This window comes from Microcaecilia unicolor, chromosome 6 (assembly GCF_901765095.1).
Source record: "Microcaecilia unicolor chromosome 6, aMicUni1.1, whole genome shotgun sequence".
Lineage (NCBI taxonomy): Eukaryota > Metazoa > Chordata > Amphibia > Gymnophiona > Siphonopidae > Microcaecilia > Microcaecilia unicolor.
Genome location: NC_044036.1, coordinates 328,525,425 through 328,540,725, shown reverse-complemented (window position 1 = coordinate 328,540,725; position 15,301 = coordinate 328,525,425). Strand labels below are relative to the sequence as shown.

At 44.2% G+C, this 15,301-nt stretch overlaps 1 protein-coding gene across 7 annotated transcripts in view; it reads right to left on the bottom strand.

The window, feature by feature from the left end:
* The window catches only part of PECAM1 (platelet and endothelial cell adhesion molecule 1), a 96,295-nt gene extending 82,523 nt beyond the window's left edge, over positions 1 to 13,772 (bottom strand). For all 7 annotated transcript variants that reach the window (XM_030208421.1, XM_030208420.1, XM_030208423.1 and 4 more), the window contains exons 1-4: positions 13,494 to 13,772; positions 13,370 to 13,402; positions 5,176 to 5,469; positions 1,122 to 1,418 (exon numbers count right to left, since the gene is read on the bottom strand). In XM_030208421.1, the coding sequence (XP_030064281.1) occupies positions 1,122 to 1,418; positions 5,176 to 5,469; positions 13,370 to 13,402; positions 13,494 to 13,527 (658 nt within the window). In that variant the 5' untranslated portion in view covers positions 13,528 to 13,772. The remainder of the gene's footprint in view (positions 1 to 1,121; positions 1,419 to 5,175; positions 5,470 to 13,369; positions 13,403 to 13,493) is intronic.
* Between the last annotated feature and the right edge of the window lie 1,529 nt (positions 13,773 to 15,301).

Genomic DNA, 15,301 nt, shown 5'->3' with positions numbered 1-15,301 from the left:
TCGCAGTTGTCTTAGTATATAAAATAATCTCTTAACTATAGCATTAACAACGGTCTAATAAAACGTCCAACACCTAAGAGATTGTGTCTGTTTTAAGATTTAATCCATTCAGGGGGTCTTTTACTAAGGCACGCTAGCATTTTTAGCACTCTAATATTTAAGGCGTGCTAAACTTTAGCAATGTCCATATGTTCCTGTGAATGTCACTAACGTTTAGCGTGCACTAAGAACGCTAGCGCGCCTTAGTAAAAGAGGCCCTCAGTGTTTGAACTGATGTAGGAAAAGACTTCTCACACAAACTAAACGTAAGAGTTTCGTTTTCTCCTCATTAAGTTTGAGGCCCACTTTTTAATTTCAGAGAGAGCCGAGTTGCCAACTCCGTGGTTTTCGCACTGAATTGGGCAGCTTTTCGAAAGTGGCCCTGGGCAGTTTCTGATGGTTGTGGGTTGTTTTTTTTTTGGGGGGGGCAGTGTTTTTCCAGTGCCTTCCCCCCACCTCCCATGCCTCACTTTGTTTGTTGGTGAGGAAGCTTTCCAGGCAGCTCCGAGGGGGACCACCCCACCCCAGGGAGATTGGGTGTCGGGCTATTTTTGGGCTACTTTTGGCCATGAATTGGGATGGGAAATTTTCAGACATTTGGCAACGCTGATAGAGGGCACAGTTAGATTAGGATGAACAGGAATCAATAAGTGTATATCATCAACATAAGAATAAAGATGAGATTGTATTCAAGGAACTCATTGTGCTTGTTTCTCTGAAGAGACTTGATTTACGTAAACAGTTGGTTCAGAACTACAGCCTTGGGAGTGGATGGTTTATTCAGAGATTGAAAAGTATGAAGAGAGAATGAAGCTGCCTATGGCCTCTCGGAGGATTCCAGTCCCAGACCTGGTTCCAACCAAATAAATACTTTTATGTACAGGGATTACTCATATTCTGGGTACACAGTAGGCAACTGCTTACCAAATATAACAACTCCCCGTTACGTACGTCTTGGTTTTGTTTTTCATAATTTATTTTATTAGGGCACAACTGGACAAGAACAATATTAAAGCAACAGGAAACAAGTCCAGAGGCAAAGCAGAAATGCTGAGCAAGAACTCAAACTCAAAGCACCTTACCTGACACTGTAACCAACAGCCTCTCACTGGCCTCAGAAGTTTCCTTAGCAAATGTTGAAGATACTTCTGCAGTACACTCGAAGAATAAATTTTTGTCTCCTTCTTCCACCAGGAAATCTACGTCTACGTAATTGGTGTTGTGTGCAGGCCTGGTCTTCTCCTGTTTATCATTGCGGTTGACCTTGAAGATCTTGAAAATGATAGGGGCTTTCTCCTCGGAAGCTTCGCACCGAACAGTTACTTTCTCCCCTTCTTTCACCTCCTTTTTTGAAACAGAAATTTGGGGGGCAGACACCCCTATTGAAAAAGTCAACAGACAAATGTGTTACCAATCAGTACATAGCTCGTAGAAAGAACTATCCTGGGAACCAAATGATCAGACAGTGACCGATGACATGACTCTATATTTTATCAAGTTTCAAGCGGACATACCATATCCTTTCTGAGTGTGTTTGTGTGCATGTGGAGGAGTGGCCTAGTGGTTAGGGTGGTGGACTCTGGTCCTGGGGAACTGGGTTTGATTCACACTTCAGGCACAGGCAGCTCCTTGTGACTCTGGGCAAGTCACTTAATCCTCCATTGCCCCATGTAAGCCGCATTGAGCCTGCCATGAGTGGGAAAGCGCAGGGTACAAATGTAACAAAAATAAAATAGATACTATTGGAGATTCTACATGGAATGTTGCTACTATTGGAGATTCTACATGGAATGTTGCTATTCCACTAGCAACATTCCATGTAGGAGGCTGCGCAGGCTTCTGTTTCTGTGAGTCTGACGTCCTGCACATACGTGCAGGACGTCAGACTCACAGAAGCAGAAGCCTGCGCGGCCACATTGGTGATCTGCAAGGGCCGACTTCTAGTGGAATAGCAACATTCCATGTAGAATCTCCAATAGTAGCAACAGTGGAGGAGTGGCCTAGTGGTTAGGGTGGTGGACTTTGGTCCTGGGGAACTGAGGAACTGAGTTCCATTCCCACTTCAGGCACAGGCAGCTCCTTGTGACTCTGGGCAAGTCACTTAACCCTCCATTGCCCCATGTAAGCCGCATTGAGCCTGCCATGAGTGGGAAAGTGTGGGGTACAAATGTAACAAAAACAAATGTGTAGTATGTGTGAGTGTGTGTTGTCTATGAGCATTTATATGTGTGTGTTATGCATGTATATGTGTGTATATGAGCGTGCTTGTGTGTATGTATGCTTGTGTGTGTTTGCAGTTTGTGTGGGTTTGCATATGTGTGTGTGTTAGTGTGAGAGTGCGTGTGTGTATATGTGTGCGAGTGTCAGTACGTATGTGTGCATGTGAGTGTGTATGTGTATGCATAAGTGTGTGAGTGTTTGTTCTGCAAGTGTGAATATATGTGTGTATGTATGAGTGCATGTGCTCTGTGTGTGAGAGAGAGAGAGTGCGTGTGAGAGTGTGTATGTTCTGCATGTGTGAGAGTGTGTCAGTGTGTGTTCTGTATGTGTGTGTATGAGTGTGTGTCTATGCATGAATGTGTGTGCCTCTGTGTGTGTGCATAAGTATGTGTGTCTGTGTATGAGTGTGTGTTTGTGTTTGTGCATGTGAGTGCATCCATATAAGCATTAGTGTGTGTGTGTGTGTTTGAGCATTTACAACATTTCAGTAAATTGCAAACCTAGTGGAGGAGTGCCCATGTATTTGCCTGCACAAGCAGTGCAAGCATGGTGCATAGCCAGACCTGTTATTTGGGATGGACCCACAGTTGGCCTTCCCAAACTACCCCCTTCCCCTCTTCTCTGCCCCCTGATCTGGCATTTGCCACCCCCCTCCCCCCTCCCGGTGTACCTCAGCTACTTCACGGGTGGTGGCAGCAATGTGCATCCACTACATGCACTGGCTCCTGAGATTTCCCACTGCCACGTTCCATCCTCACTGACATTGCTTCCTGTTTCTCTCTGGAGGGATGCGACAGAGGGAAGCCTGCAGGGCATGCACAGGCCGCAGATGTGCGTCGCTGCCCCTGCCTGCGAAGTTGATGAGGTCTACCGGGAAGGGGGAGGTTTAGAAAGACAGGAGAGCGGAGTTGCCAGGCCGTAGGTGGGTGAGCGGGGGCAAATGCCGGATCCGGATGAGAGAGAGAGGGGAGCAAGGTGGCCACTGCTGAACTGAGCTACACCACTGGTGCAATCAGACATTTTACAAAGATAAATATTGAAAAACTGAACAGAGGAACTCAGCAACTTACGCGTGTAACTTACACAACAAGCATGTAGGTTTGCAACATGACAGGTATGCACATATAATTTACACGTGTAAGCTGTGAAACAGCAACTTGCACACACGTGACGTTGGCGTTTTACAACTTACATGTCTAAGTCTTATGTGTATGCCTGCCATGTTGCATAGCTACACATATACAAGCTGATAATTAACAACAGATGCTACAATTCTTTTTAATTTTACTTTTGGAGGAGGAAATATACAACAGGGGATCAAGGGGAGATTGCCCTTGATCCCTCCTATGAAGAGCTGACCCAAAAAGCACTTTTTATTTGTTATTTCTTTTATTTTATTTATTAATTTTATTTGTTACATTTGTATCCCACATTTTCCTACCTATTTGCAGGCTCAATGTGGCTTACATAATACCGGAGAGGCGTTAGCAGACTCCGGTGTAAACAAATACAAGGTGATGTTTATGGTAAGATAAAGTTCATGTGGCACAGCCACATTTGGGAATCGAACAGTGGAAGAGTTGTGTTATGACCATTACGTAATTTGGTTATGTTATGTTGCCAAGATCCGGCATTTAGGTTGGTTCAGTAGGGTAAGCCTTTTCGAACATGCAAGGGAGCAGCTGTAAATCCCAGTGTTGATATATGGGACATACATGTACAATTCCCCTTCTGAAACGGGGAATACGCATGTAGATTTTGGTTCTGCCCAAGCCCCACCCCCTTGCAATCTACACTTCAGTGCAGTTAGACAGGTGTAGAAACCACCTTTCTAAAACTGGGTTTTACACGTATGTGATATACACATGTAAGTGGCTCTGTAAATCATAAATAGGGCTTCTAAAATAATATTTGCATATAATGAAAAGCAGATATGCAAATCTCTCTCATGCATATTCATAGCGGATATCCTGAAAACCTGACTCTTTGACAGTCCTGAAGGACTGGGAGCGAATAGCAGTGCATAGAAATACACCTCATGACTATTCATTGCAAATATCCTGAACCCCAGACCCCTTGTTATGTGATGCTCCAAGAGATACTGCCTAAGCAAGATAGCAAAATGGATCTCACTGGTTGGCAAAAGACAAGTTGAAAATCATGATTCTTCTAATTTGGTTGATTATTTGAAAACTAGAGGCTGGATGAGGTCAGAAAGCTGCACTGTCTTGTTTTACCCTCAATCCTGGGGTGTAGCCAGACCTCGACAGGAGGGGGGCCAGAGCCCAAGGTGGGGGGCACATTTTGGCCTGCCTCCCCGCCACCGCCCTCCCGTTGCCACTTCCATCCCCCCCCCCCCCCCCCCCCCCCCCCCCCCGTGGCTGCTACTGCCTCCCCGCCACTGCCCTCCTGCCACCGCTCCCTCACCCGCCACTTCGAAGGTACCTTGTTTGGCGGGGGTCCCCAACCCCCACCAGCTAAAGCATTTGTCCCACGCTGGTCTCACATTGCCTGGCGCCCTATTCTGTTTTCAGTCGCTGTGCACGTTTGTTTTAATGAAACTGAGCATGCTCAGTTTCATTAAAATGAGCGTGCACAGTGACTGAAAACAGGATAGGGTGCCAGGCAATGTGAGACCAACGCGGGACAAGCGTTTTAGCTGGTGGAGGTTGGGGACCCCCACCAGCCAAACCTGGGGTCCCAGAGCCAATTTGGGGGGCCCAGGCACCTGTGGCCCCCCATAGCTATGCCACTGCCTCAATCACCCCTTGGTTTATCTATTTACCCTTTCTCTCTGCCTTGGTATAGACCCCTTCATCAATCAGGTCCCAGCAAATAAAGCTATGGTTCATAGCCCCCCTGCCCCCCTCAAATCTGCACTTCTGATCTCTTATCTGGTCCACGTTCATATCATACCTCGGATCCTAACAGGCAACTCTTCACTTTTCCGATTTTTCCGATTGACATACACAGCACAGCTGTATTCACCCCAATGTGAAAACCGGGCTGGGGATATGATATAATGTGCTTCATCGTTCAGTGACGTGGTGTTGAAAATCTGCACATCGTCTTTGTAAAATACGAAGGAAGGCTGCAGAGGATCTGTGCCCGGGACTTTGCTGATTTCCGCCTCACACGTGAGAGTGAGGTTATTCCCATTCCAGATCTCGTTTGGTTCTGCTTTCAACACCACCTTGTTGATGGTAAAGGCTTGAAACATAAAAATATTCAATTATTTCTGCTGTTAGCTTTACTCTGACGGGAACATAGAGGTCAATATTCAAAGCAAGTTAACTGGCAAGAAATAGCTCCTGGCTGGTTAAATTACTTGTGCAGAACATCAGTCCTGACCGCTAAACTGAAAGCCGGTTACTCTGCTGGCAGTCCAGGGCCAGAGTCGGCACTTATAGGGTTAAGTGCTGATATCAAACTCTTAACTACCTAAGTTAAGCGGCCATATTGGACCGCATAAAAGTCAGCCCTATCTGAATATCACACTTAACCACATAAGAGATAGCCGGCCGCATGACCCCGGATATTTAATCACAAGCGTACTAATTGCTAGTTGCTGTTGTTATCAAAGACAATCATCAAAAGTGTGCAAAAAACTGGATCTTCAGAGGTAGACTTCCACTTAAGCCATCGGCTTTGAAAATAATGGAAGTAGGTGTAGCACCTTATCTCTTCATCGATCCACAATGCTTTTCTGAACTTTTTTTTTCATCTCTTCAACAAAGCCTACAAAAAGAACCCTTAACGACACAAATCACCACCCAACCCACTCAAATATCAAAATATACCTCCTACAACACCCTTTCTAACACCTTCTTCTCTAATCCCTCATACATCTTCTGCTTAATACCGATTGTATACAAGATCCTGTCATGACTATGTCATAACAACACTCTTTAAGCCACATTGAGCCTGCAAATAGGTGGGATAATGTGGGGTACAAATGCAATAAATAAATAGAAAATTTCTATTTTTCTTGCAGTTTCTCTTTTCACTCAATATTTTATAAACATTTCTAAAGCTTGTAAGCTGTTAAGCTGATAAGTTGATAAACGTTACTTATCTGAGCTATAGGTGAGGGGTTACCGTGCCGACACGTGTTTCGCCCAAGGCTGTTTCAACGCGTTCCCTTATATACAGCCACCATATTTTTTTCCCCCCCAGATATTTAATGCCACTGCCTGGACATGGCCTGGCATTGACCATATGTTTTTTCGTTATTATATACTATATATTGTCATCAGACCCTCTAGTTTCCCGTTGTTTTTCCTTCCAATGTTTCAATGTCCTTTTCCATTGATATATTCCTTAACGATACTTTGATTTTGTCTCGTATAACTCTTCACAATGTAATCCATAACCGAATTGTAACAAACTGTATTTCCATCATTCATAATGTATTGTAAGCCACACTGAGCCCGCAAAAAGGTGGGAAAATGTGGGATACAAATGCAATAAATAAATAAATAAATAAATAAAACATTAAAAAATAATGCCACAGCCAGCTGGATATCTACCCCATAATTTTTATAATGAAATACACTTGTTGCCTACACCTGCTGTGTTTAAACAGAAAACAGTAATTTAAAAACACATATCCGCTGGGGTAATGGTAGTACAAATATGGTACAGAGCAGTTTTGCGATTTAAGTGGGCAGGAACTTCCCCTGCCCGCTTAAATCGCTTCCGGCCGCCTACGTGGGGCTATTCAGTGACACTTAACCGGAGAGGTGCCATTGAAAATCCCTTCAGACCGCCCAACTAAAAAGTGGGCAGGTCAGAGGCGGCGCTGGGGTCGGCACTAGGGAGGAGCCCGGGGTTATGTGAGTACCAGCAGCCGCATAGCTATGCGGCCTAACTTAGGACAGCTTAAAAGCTATGCATTCAGGTGGATTTAGCAGGTGACAGAGCTAAAACGAAATCAGCAGACAAAACATAATTGTGACTATTATAATTGTAACATAGTAACATAGTAAATGATGGCAGAAAAAGGCCTGTACAGTCCATCCAGTCTGCCCAACAAGATAAATTCATTTTACATGTATCCACCACCATCCTCTCAGTGAAAAAATACTTCCTGACATTACTCCTGAGTCTGCCCCCCTTCAACCTCAATTCAAGTCCTCTAGTTCTACCGCCTTCCCATTTCTGGAAAAGGTTTGTTTGTGGATTAATACCTTTCAAATATTTGAACGTCTGTATCATGTCACCCGTTTCTCCTTTCCTCCAAGGTATACATGTTCAGGTCAGCAAGTCTCTCCTCGTACGGTTTGCAACGCAAATCCCATACCATTTTCGTAGCTTTTCTTTGCACCGCTTCCAGTCTTTTTACATCTTTAGCAACATACGGCCTCCAAAACTGAACACAATGCTCCAAGTATGACCTCACTAACGACTTGTAGAGGGACATCAACACCTCCTTTCTTCTGCTGGTTATACCCCCCTCTATGCAGCCTAGCATCCTTCTGGCCACAGCCGCCGCCTTGTCGCATTGTTTCTTCACCTTCAGATCCTCCGACACCAACACCCCAAGGTCTCTCTCCTGAGTCGAGTTTACTAATCTCTCCCCTCCTATCCGATAACTCTCTCTTGGGTTTCTGCACCCATGAGTCACTCTGCACTTCTTGGCATTAAATTTTAACTAATCTCTATTCCCGGGAATTTAATAAATATAATTTTGTGCTCTACAAATACATTTAACTAAACTCAGCACAATTGCGCGACTCAATGATTTAAAATGTAATTCCCTTACATGTGTAGGTCTATCTTGTTTGTAAACTGCGTTGAATCCCATGGGAGAGCTAGCAGTATATAAAACACGTATAGAATAAAATAGGTATGATTGTTTCTGAGCTAAGGGCATCATGTGTGTTGAAAATATGGTTATTTTTAGTCAATTGTATCATGAAATCTCTTTGAGTCATCTACTAACATAGTAACATAGTAGATGACGGCAGAAAAAGACCTGCACGGTCCATCCAGTCTGCCCAACAAGATAACTCATATGTGCTACTTTCTGTGTATACCCTACTTTGATTTGTACCTGTCCTCTTCAGGGCACAGACCGTATAAGTCTGCCCAGCACTATCCCCGCCTCCCACCTACCAGCCCCGCCTCCCACCACCGGCTCTGGCACAGACAGTATAAGTCTGCCCAGCACTATCCCCGCCTCCCACCCACCAGCCCCGTCTCCCAACCACCGGCTCTGGCACAGACCGTATAAGCCTGCCCAGCACTATCCCCGCCTCCCAACCACCAGCCCCGCCTCCCACCACCGGCTCTGGCACAGACCGTATAAGTCTGCCCAGCGCTATCCCTGCCTCCAACCACTGGCTCTGGCACAGACCATATAAGTCTGTCCAGCACTATCCCTGCCTCCCAACCACCAGCCCCGCCTCCCACCACCGGCTCTGGCTCAGACCGTATAAGTCTGCCCAGCACTATCCCACCTCCCAACCACCAGCCACGCCTCCCACCACCGGCTCTGGCACAGACCGTATAAGCCTGCCCAGCACTATCCCCGCCTCCCAACCACCAGCCCCGCCTCCCACCACCGGCTCTGGCACAGACCGTATAAGTCTGCCCAGCGCTATCCCTGCCTCCCACCACTGGCTCTGGCACAGACCATATAAGTCTGTCCAGCACTATCCCTGCCTCCCAACCACCAGCCCCGCCTCCCACCACTGGCTCTGGCACAGACCGTATAAGTCTGCCCAGCACTATCCCCACCTCACAACCACCAGCCCCGCCTCCCACCACCGGCTCTGGCACAGACCGTATAAGCCTGCCCAGCACTATCCCCGCCTCCCAACCACCAGCCCCGCCTCCCACCACCAGCTCTGGCACAGACCGTATAAGTCTGCCCAGCGCTATCCCTGCCTCCCACCACTGGCTCTGGCACAGACCATATAAGTCTGTCCAGCACTATCCCTGCCTCCCAACCACCAGCCCCGCCTCCCACCACTGGCTCTGGCACAGACCGTATAAGTCTGCCCAGCACTATCCCCACCTCCCAACCACCAGCCCCGCCTCCCACCACCGGCTCTGGCACAGACCGTATAAGTCTGCCCAGCACTATCCCTGCCTCCCACCACCAGCTCTGGCACAGACCGTATAAGTCTGCCCAGCACTATCCCCGCCTCCCAACCACCAGCCCCGCATGTGCTAACAAAGTTAACATGGGCATATAATGGGCCCTGTTGCAAACTATGCATGTTAGCAGTGTTAGCACATATTATTGTTAGTTAATGGCCCCAGTGTTTATTTTTGGGTGTTTTAAGAGCTGTCAAAAAGTCTTTTCTCTGGATAATTGGGATGAGGATTGGGTTTATTTATAGATTGTATTATTATTTTAGGCTTTAAAATTGATTATAGTTTACATTTTTTATTTGTTTAGGATTTTATTGTCTTACGTTATTGTCTGTTATTTTTGTTACCTTATTGTTTGTTGCTTAATAAAACTGCTTTAATGCTATCTTGTACCCTGCTTTGTCTACAGTGCTGATTAGAGTCATAAATGTTGTAAATAAATACATAATTTCTCCCAGTTATATCACATCCATGCTTCTAGCCATGATATGGCTCTTCCTTCACAGCCCTCCTTAAAACATCAGCTCTTGTTAAGACTTTGACCTCCTGCCTTACAACCTTCACTAGAATGACATTTCCCAACCGATATTCCTTCAGCCCTGATCGGGTTTGCCATAGAAAATCACCATAGCCTGATGCCCGGCATCTCACAACACAAGAAACATCACCAACGGCTCATAAAGAAGCAGGAGCTCCCGTCTTAGCAAATGCACACTCACATATGCCCGGAGTGGGGGAAATTAACCCCCCAGTTCTATAATGGTTGCTGAAATTTGGGCGCATGATCCCAGATCTGTGCGCAAACTACTACTACTACTACTACTATTTAGCATTTCTTTAGCGCTACAAAGCGTACACAGTGTTGCACAAACATAGAAGAAAGACAGTTCCTGCTCAAGGAACTTACAATCTAGTAGACAAAAAATAAAGCAAACAAATCAACAATATTAATTTGCACTCAATTAGGCTAATCCGCAGATCTGCTTTACATTTGCAGCTACATTTTATAGCATGCAACTCAAAAGGGGGGTGGCCATGGGAGAGGCAGGGGTAGATCAAAGGGCATTATTAGAAGTTGAGCGTGTAAATGACCCTATGCTATAACATTGCACCTGATTGCCATTAGTTGCACTCCAGCGTGTACACCAGGTGCTATGCTAGTATCCTCTAAAGGGTGGACGCCCTTTCCAGTATACAGACTTAGCACAAACCTTGGGTGCTATTTATTAGGAGACTGCATGTAGGGCACAGATATCCAGTCCCGTTTTATGCAGTCATAAGTACATAAGTAATGCCACACTGGGAAAAGACCAAGGGTCCAACGAGCCCAGCATCCTGTCCACGACAGCGGCCAATCCAGGCCAAGGGCACCTGGCAAGCTTCCCAAACGTACAAACATTCTATACATGTTATTCCTGGAATTGTGGATTTTTCCCAAGTCCATTTAGTAGTGGTTTATGGAGTTGTCCTTTAGGAAACCGTCTAACCCCTTTTTAAACTCTGCCAAGCTAACCGCCTTCACGTTCTCCGGCAATGAATTCCAGAGTTTAATTACGCGTTGGGTGAAGAAAAGGTTTCTCCGATTTGTTTTAAATTTACTACACTGTAGTTTCATCGCATGCCCCCTAGTCCTAGTATTTTTGGAAAGCGTGAACAGACGCTTCACATCCACCTGTTCCACTCCACTCATTATTTTATATACCTCTATCATGTCTCCCCTCAGCCGTCTCTTCTCCAAGCTGAAAAGCCCTAGCCTCCTTAGTCTTTCTTCATAGGGAAGTCGTCCCATCCCCGCTATCATTTTAGTCGCCCTCCACACATTGCGTGCTGCAGCTCTTCCCCCCTTCTTGTTCCTGGAGTATCCTTTCAGTCTTTCTTATCCCCAGGCTGAGTGAGATGGGGAGAGTGACCCCCTCTGGAAGTGTTAGGAGCCGCAGCAGGGGCAGCGAAGGCTGGCTTCCTGCACCACATACATTTCTGTTTTCTCCTGTGTACAGAAGTCGTCAGAACTGAGGATCAGGGAAATCTGTTCACGTTGAGAAACTAAAAGAATGGGACGAAGAGAGCTGTCCATATATATAATAAGGAGTTAAGGTTAGGGCAGGTGGCTGAGGTGCCCCTGTTAAAAAACAGCTGAAGTGAAGCAGAAAGGAACAAAATCAGACAGAAGGGAAGGAGTCCCAAGGTAAGATGCTTCTATCCACAGCAGCAAGGTTAAACTGTGCCTAAAGCTCAAGGAAATGTTGGCGGAAAAAGTCCGATAAGTACTTCAACCTCCTGTGCCAGAGGAGCCATGGAAATAGTGGGGTGGGGAGGGAAAAACATTCCCAGACAATGATCTGAGGAAGAAATTTATGCTCTCTCCCTGTTTATGCACTACAGAGGCTGCTGTGCCACACATCTTTGTTCATGTAGGTGTGGCTTGGGCTTCAAAACTTGGGTGGCACTGCACTGGAAGAACATGTGAAGCCTCTTAAAAATATATATTGCTCTGCTCTAATCTAATCTAATCAAGTCTGCTGCTTATATACCGCACAAATCCCAGCATGAGGTTCAAGGCGGTTTACGATATAAGAAGCTACACAAAAACAGGAAGAACAAATTGCAAAAAAATAACAATTTAAAATTTATCAAATAAAACAGTCTTCAGTTTCTTACCTAACCGCATATATTTTGATTCTAAACGGACTAAAACTGAAAGAGAATTCCACTCGGCAATAGCACAAAAGGAAACCACCGAATCCATCTGACGTTTAAACCTTATATTTTTTAAAACTGGGTATCTCAATAATAAGTTGTCCCGAATTCTATTAGAATTGTAAAAACAATGAGAAATGCAGAATAATGTTGTACATTCAGACACATTTGGGCGCAACAAGTTATGGTTTGCTTGCTGTGTTTTCTGGATATAGTTTTCCCTGTCACTAATTATTGTTAAAATGGCTTTCATCGGATTACATGACTCTGCTGTAGCATCTTATGCTCATATTGACTGCAGAGCCAATTATAGGGTAAGTTATCAACATGAGCTACCGTTAAGGCTACCGCCAGTTATTAGTAATTAGGTCTCATTACATAAAATGGAACCTTAACAGTGGCCCATGTTGATAATGTCTTCAGAGTTTCAGTCTCTGGTAACCAGAATTGATATTGTGATGTCATAATGCCTCATTCTGCCAATAAGAGCCAACCTCATCAGTGATGTCACAATGTCTTGATTGCCCTATACTTGTCTCACTTTTATCACATATAGCAGTGATTTCCATTTCTAGAGACATTTCTTTTTCCTTTAATGAAGGGTGGAAGTTATCAATGTGGGCTACCGTTAAGACATGCTAATTTACTGTTACCGCCAGTTATTAGTAATTAGGTCTCATTACATAAAATGGAACCTTAACAGTGGCCCATGTTGATAATGTCCCCCAGTGTGAAGAGTTTCAGTCTCTGGTAACCAGAATTGATATTGTGATGTCATAATGCCTCATTCTGCCAATAAGAGCCAACCTCATCAGTGATGTCACAATGTCTTGATTGCCCTATACTTGTCTCACTTTTATCACATACAGCAGTGATTTCCATTTCTAGAGACATTTCTTTTTTCTTTAATGAAGGGTGGAAGTTATCAATGTGGGCTACCGTTAAGGCATGTTATTGTACTGTTATCCCCAGTTATTATTAACAAGGTCTCATTGCATAAAATGGGGCCTGTGCTAAAATAGCATGAGTTAGTAGCAAAATAACTCATCTTAACGGTAGCCCATGTTGATAACTACATCCCTATGCCAGTTATTGTATGATTTAAATTATTTTTAAACAACCACTCTGGGTTCATTTAACCTATCTATAATAGTATACAACATTAAAAAAAATCAGTAAACAATGATTCAAACAACATTCTGCATGTTACATTCAACCATGCAGCTTTATAGCTATTTTAAATGTTAACAAAGCATCAGTTCCTGAAGATCAGATGAAAAGGAGAGAAAGGGAAATAAAAATATATCTTTACCTGTGTGTTCGCTTTGGATTGCGAGAATTCCAACTGGAAAAGGAAGACAAGACACCATTAATTATTGGCAGGGGTTTAGTCATGGTTAGAACCCATCAGAACCCCTTATTAACTCGCCGCTTACAGTGAAGGAGAGCCACCCGGAGTAGAAAATGCATCTTGGTTTGGGAAACCTTTAATTCCAAGATAGCCACCGACTTTTCCACTAGCCTCTGGAGTTCCTCTCGACAGAATGCAGAAATATTCCCAAAATTCAATCTTCAAATGGAAGGGAAATGGGTGTGAGAGCTTTGCGGTAAAATATGGATCACAAACATAAAACCATATGTAGTTCCCTAACGTGCTGTTGCTCCCAGTCAGGTCATTGTTGCAGCCACTGGAAGCTGGAAGGAAGCAATGAGCGAACTATCTCAGGACTGCAGGCAGCCTAGAATTCAGGAAGTGACACTGTTCCTCAGAATCCCACTTCTCGCTTGCTTTTTTCAAGATATAAGTGGGAAAGAGAGCGAGAACCTACCTCATAAACATGAAAGCAGTCATTATTTATTTTCAAAAAATGCAGTGGGTTCAGTTTGACAGATTAAAGTAACTTATTAATGAATTGATCCAGTAGACATTTCGAAATATTTCCTCTCGTGTCTTGGCTAGAAAGAGGCACTTTTTTATTTAACCTCCACCCCAGCGTATCATCCCTCTAATAACTGGTGGGATTAATAATCTGAGAAGCAGAGAAGGAAATCTCTTATCCAAACTGACACATTGAAAATCAAGATGGGGTGATGAATGTAAAGAACAGTTTCCCATTGTGGTAAACATGATACTCAAAGAGGAAGCAGACCAGTGCTAGAAGTCCTTGGCAGCGGAGAAGTGAAGGGTTAAGACTAAGATCATGCAGGGACTGTGATATTGCAGTGTGAAGAGAACGTGGATGGGCCTGGTGAATCTCATCCGCAGGAGTTCTCTGTCTGGCTGGCTTTTAAGCTAGACTGATTTAAACTCCTCTGGAAGAAATGTGAAATTATGTTGAAAGTTTTGCTCAGCTGCAAAGAATAAAAGGTGTAATATTAACCTTTCCCTGGTCAGCTGTATCTGTGGAGGGGTCAGTCATGAATTCTAGGGATGTTCATTCATTAGTGTACATTTGGCTCACACAAAATCAATTTAATGCACGGTAAGCAAAGAATTATCATGTGTCAACTCAGTCTGTGCATGTTAAAGAGTTTTAACGTGCGTTCACAAAATTTTATTCAGTCAGTCACCATGATCAAAAAATTCATCAATAATCACGCCTCCTATTTCTCTCCCATCACATTCATTTTATTAAGTCTTCATGGGCCATCAACATGGGTCTGTTTTGATAGTCCAAAATGAATGTGATGGGAGAGAAATCATTTTATTCACATGAATACGTGAAAAGAACTGGAAAAGTCTCAAAATTGGGGGAAAAGCCAAAAATCCCATAATGAAGCAAACTTTTTTCCCTGTACACATCCCTAATGGATTCTTCTCAGATACACTAGTTCAACTGCTGACAAATCATGTTCTCCGTCTGTTATAACATTATCACCCGTTATCCCACATTCTCTCACATCCTGTATCTCATATCTGTATTTTGCATTACTTTGAGGCCCCTCCCCCATGTACTCAGGCACGAACAGCTTCACAAATGCAAGATAGGTTAGGCTAAATTTAATGGGGGGGGTTTCTTTGATACAGCAATAGCAAAACATGAGTCATGTCGGAATGATGATCCCCTGAGCCGACAAGTGAAACAGATGAGTACTATAGTATTTATAAATAAGTTAAAGCAGAAACTTTTTTGAATGTTAAAGGACCGATGATGATGAAGGGGAGTACATCTTGGTGACATGAATTTTTTTATGTCTACTGAAAGTCACCGCTGAAGTCCTGATTAAATTAAAAGCTTCAAGA